Genomic DNA, 4,979 nt, shown 5'->3' with positions numbered 1-4,979 from the left:
TGTATTTTATTGTTCACTGACTGAACCAATAAACCAATCTTATATATTATAAATAAGACATATAAACGAACCACTGGTTAGATTATTACGAGAGCAACTTATTGCATTTCTGATTTTTACGGAATAAAACGATCCTATAACCCCACCCACCTCCATCAAAACGTGAAAACACATTATAAGAAACGACAACAAATATTTGATTATTTAACGCTTTCTCATTAGTTGAATTGCTTATTGCCATTCGTTCATTGATGGAACTGGTAATTGCGATGGGAAGTCAGTATCTGTCTACGGTAGTACCCAACCTTCAAGTTTCAATCGCCGAGGACACGACTACGCGAATTTGAATTCCAACCAATCGCGCTAGCTGTCAGACAAATATGCTAATGAGGCTCCTGTTTACTTGCTGCGGAAGATTTCTGTCTCTCATCGCCGTTAGTATCGTCTTCACACCTCAGACCTACGCTTCGCCCATCCCGGTAAGAAAATGTACTTCATTTCTTAAAATTACCGAGCTAGATGCTAATCAGTTTTTTTATATCCATCCATTGTATATGGTTAGCAACAGGTTTAGACATGAATACATTCAAGTGGTTTCTGAACAAACGACAGTTGGGGGTAAATGTATCACTATCATGGCATATGGTGAAATATGTTTTATAGTTTAAACAGTCATAAAAACGTTGTTATAGAGCCCGAGGCCTTCTGAAGATTGTCTTCAACACGTAAATATCTGAAGCAAACACGCCTCAGGATTACTAATGATGCATTGGGACATCTCTTCAAATCACTTTCAATCTATGTATGCGTCTGCACGTAAAAGAACTTAACACAATGAATGAAAAGAGTAGGATGTGATGACCAGGTGTGCTTGGTTGAAAACGCGTGCCGTAGCGAGGCCGCTATGCAGTTGCACGGATAGCTCTGAGGTTCTCCCTGAGGTCCCTCTGGGGATGAAGCTGCATTTCATTCATTTCAAGAGCCCATTGCAATTGATGTAACTAAAAGACAATTATAGTGATTAATTCAAACAGAAATTGGCGTTTACTATGCCCAGGACTACACATGATCTTAATCTATGATCAAGACTTGAACATGTTTATTCACGTGTAAGTAGAACTCATGTTTACAATTCTATCTCTTACCCTTTCACCCAAATATTATCATCATCTTTTTTCCTCAATTTTCTAGAATTACTGAGATTTGTATTTTTGTATGCTCGTCACAGTAACAAATGAAATATGTTCGAATATGTTAACCAGTTCTCCCATCCTCTTTTCTATAACGTTACATTGGTAGAGAGATGTATCGCAAATGTAACGCTAGTTCACCTTTAACCTATGTCATCCGTTGCTTTTAGAACAGACCATATAGACGTCATATCAAGTCGACAGACGGTAGTTTCAAACTACAATATTTAAAAAAAAAAGCACTTTGAAAACACCGGGCGTCGTCTTAATTTGTCCATATGCCACGTTTTCAAGACAAAGGATGCCCACTGATGAAGGTTAACAAGCGTTAGGGTCAAATGAGTGAGGTCAGTAGAACGAAGGAAGGAATCTCTGTCGCCTCGCAGGACAGTTTGCCTTTGAAGTCTAAATGTGTCTTTAAGGGGCATATCTGATATTTTTCAAGTGCATAACATGTCAAAATACGATATCGATTGATTTTGAAACTTACCCTAGTGAAATTTCTTGCTCACAGTTAAGTACAATGATTTTAATTTAACAGATATGAAATACTTTTTTGACGTGTTGTATGATTTTCTGTACACACGGATTGTATGAAACTATAGTGCTAGTGAAGAATGCTATTTGTTTTAAATTTCAATTCCAGTACAGTCCACATCTGAGCTACTTAAAATGAACTTAACAAGCATGTCGTCCGGGGCTGACACAAACGTGAGCTCCATTGCTGCCGACGTCATCACAAATGTGTTCAACGTCACAGAACGAGTTGGTGGAGACCTCGTGATTCGCTTCGCTACAACTCATTGGAACGCGACCTTTGACCTAGCAAAAAGAATGATTAATCACACTACAGAAGACAAAAGTGTCATCAACGTCATCAGAGCCGCGCAGGATGTTGGCCTTTGTGACGTCATCTTCAGCAACGTGACGTCATCGGGTAACGTGACCACGACGGTTGCCAGCTATGACCCTGCGGGGTGTGGGGTGTACGGCAGTAACCCGGACCTGCAGCCGCTCCTCATCCTCATCCTCGTCTGCATCATCCTGTGGGCCATGTTCGGCAACAGCTGCCTCATAGGCGTCATCGCCACCAGCGAGAACATGCAGGTCAGTTATTTCCAACTTTGTGACTAAACGGCTAGTTCACTTTTTATCCACACCGCATGGCTAAAAGAAATCGACGTTATATTCACGTAACTGACAACAAACATTCTTAAAGACAGTGTATTTAGATGATTTAAAAATTCTAATTTTTGAAAAAATAATATAACAATCTGAAACCACCATTCGTTGACTTGAAATCCCTAAATAAGCTGTCTATGAGAACAACGGATATAGTATATAGTAGAGTAGATTCATCCCTCAAGCTACTGACATCTTGCACGTTAAAAAACAGCCGGAGCCTAACCTCTGCTTGGAGAGTACCTCAGAAAGACATCTGGAGCCGCATACTTCAAGTTTTGAACTTTTATTCCGCCTGTTGATCAAACTAGTTTCGCTATGTACAAGGAATATATAGAACAATGGATATAGGTAGCCCAGCGGATAAAGGTGAACTAGTGTTTAATGTATATATTGTGTTGAAACTCACTTGAATACAATGTCGTTATTTTTGGTCATGCTGTGTACCTGGAGATTGAGAGTGGAAGTTGGAGATTGAATGTGTCATTTAGCCAGGTATCGAGTAGAGGACGGAAGAGACTCGGGAGCTATAACACGGCTGGATATCTGGCTAACAGGCTTAATCTCAACAGGTTGGTACGTCGCTGAAAAACCAAGTATGGCGTACACAATTAGTTACAAGCTTTCTTTAATTTGTACACAACCAACCAAGTGTTATTGAAGCCGACGTTTCGGTGACCATTTGGCACCTTCTTCAGGGCAATACTGTCTGGTTCTATTTAGCATAATTAACAACAGTCATCCTAGTGCTTCAGACCTGGCAAAGACGCCCTTTAAAGTTTAAAGCTCGATGACTCATCGGGCGAGGTATTTTCCAGTGACAGATGAGTCGTAAGATCTTATTCGAACTAGGAGATTAAAGTTTGCGGGACACTGCCTTAAGAGCAAGGAAATAGTTGCTGACCTGGTACTCTGGACGCCCAGGCATGGTAAGAGGAGGCCAGGTAGGCCGACAGCAACATACTTAGACATGCTCAGGAAAGACACTGGCCTTGGAGTTGACAACCTACATCAAGCTATGACTGACAGAGACATATGGAATGCTATCATCGCTCGAGACCAGAAGGACTCGTCTTAAGCAAGTAAGTAAGTAAGCAAGATCTTATAAAACACAACATCCGAACATGAATGTAAGATCGGACGCCTGGAATAAAACAAATCTACCTCTTCGTCATTGACACCATGCCTAACTTCTTCTATAGGAACCGGGAAACATTTTCCTGTGTGCCCTGGCCTTCACCGACATTTCCCAGTCTCTGATGTACACGCCGACCGCCATCTACAGCTTAGTACACGGCGAACCGCCCGGTGCTCTGTGGTGCCGGACCCAAGCCTTCTTCGTCCCTTTCCTATCCATCCTGTCGGTCTTCTTACTGACCAGCCTCTGGATCTGCCGGTACAGAATGTTTTATTGCAAATTCATGCCCATGGGGCTAATTGCAAGAGAAGAAAGACTTAATACATGAAATGAATGAATGTGGTCTGAGTACATGTAGATAAACTAAATTCTAACATGCAAATTTTAAGTGGATGAATGTACATACGATACAGAATATGGTACTAAGTCTACGTAAACATCCACATTAGGTACATCCACATCGTGTGGCCTCTGGAGTTCCATTCGATGCTGACACCGCGCCGCCTTGTCGTCGCCATGGTCATGTGCTTCCTGGTTGCCGTGACGCCACCGATGGTCGGGCTGGCCCGAGTGGGGAAGGTCGTCACCTGGTCGGTGGACCTGGCTTCGGTGGACATCCCCAAGCCCGCGAGCCTGATGATGCCGTGCACCTTCGGCGGGCCGGAGAGCGTCGTCGCCGTGATGTTGTGCTTTCTCGGCGTGTTCGTCAGCTGCTGCTGCGCTGGCCTCATCTACAGGGAAGTCAGAAGCAAGCACCTCCACCACGGCACGAAGGAGGCCTGGCTCGCCCAAGCAGACAGGCTCGAAGTCAAGCTGAAAGCCGTCAAGACGCTGGGGATCGTGGTCCTTCTGCAGTGGGTGACGTGGGTGCCGATACTCGTCGTCGGGATGCTGAGTAAAGTTGGAGCCATCTCCCTCACCTCGGCAGCCTTCTACGGAGACATGTTTTACGTCATGCTGCAGACCTCCACGTTTTCCGATTCTCTGGTGTACGCCTTCCGTAACGAAATCTACCGCAAAGCACTGGCCAAAATTAAGCGCAAGATGCGACTGATGGTCATCAACGGCTTTTACTAAGCTATACACAAAATGTCAAAATGTGTTCTTAGATCATTTACCTGCAGAATAAAGGGAGTTCCTAACTTTACACACTCGTATAGCCACAACAGTGGTTGACCAATCAGTAGCCCTCATTTGATATTGAGTGGATATAGGACCCCAGCAGACTTTTATGATCGCGAAATGAACCATGTTGCGAAAATTTCACAAACTTGTATCAATCATTTTCAAGTACATGTTCATGTATCGGAGTCTAACCATAGGACAGCCGTTCTCGCAAAAGGTAGAGTAGACCACGTGAATTCTCGGAGGGCAGCGGTTTTTACAAAACTGCACGAATTCATTTAATGGTTATAGTTCTAATGAATATCACAATCTAAATTCTATTAAATATTCTATTTGTATATTAA

General features: G+C 43.0%; 1 protein-coding gene across 1 annotated transcript; it reads left to right on the top strand.

Moving 5' to 3' along the window:
- The first annotated feature begins 1,841 nt into the window (after positions 1-1,841).
- LOC118415130 (QRFP-like peptide receptor) lies at positions 1,842-4,979 on the top strand. The gene is made up of 3 exons (XM_035819493.1): positions 1,842-2,297; positions 3,575-3,768; positions 3,960-4,979. The coding sequence occupies exons 1-3, from the start codon at positions 1,863-1,865 to the stop codon at positions 4,585-4,587; spliced, it is 1,257 nt and encodes a 418-aa protein (XP_035675386.1). The 5' UTR covers positions 1,842-1,862; the 3' UTR covers positions 4,588-4,979.

This window comes from Branchiostoma floridae, chromosome 5, assembly GCF_000003815.2.
Source record: "Branchiostoma floridae strain S238N-H82 chromosome 5, Bfl_VNyyK, whole genome shotgun sequence".
Lineage (NCBI taxonomy): Eukaryota > Metazoa > Chordata > Leptocardii > Amphioxiformes > Branchiostomatidae > Branchiostoma > Branchiostoma floridae.
The sequence above is the reverse complement of the archived record's forward strand: the minus strand, read 5'-3'. Positions and strand labels throughout refer to the sequence as shown.

Excerpts from the sequence above, each read along its gene's own strand:
- LOC118415130 (XM_035819493.1), top strand. The coding sequence starts at position 1,863 with ATGAACTTAACAAGCATGTCGTCCGGGGCTGACACAAACGTGAGCTCC. Across the intron at positions 2,298-3,574 it reads CCACCAGCGAGAACATGCAG|GAACCGGGAAACATTTTCCT; the intron begins GTCAGTTATTTC and ends CTTCTTCTATAG. Across the intron at positions 3,769-3,959 it reads ACCAGCCTCTGGATCTGCCG|GTACATCCACATCGTGTGGC; the intron begins GTACAGAATGTT and ends CATCCACATTAG.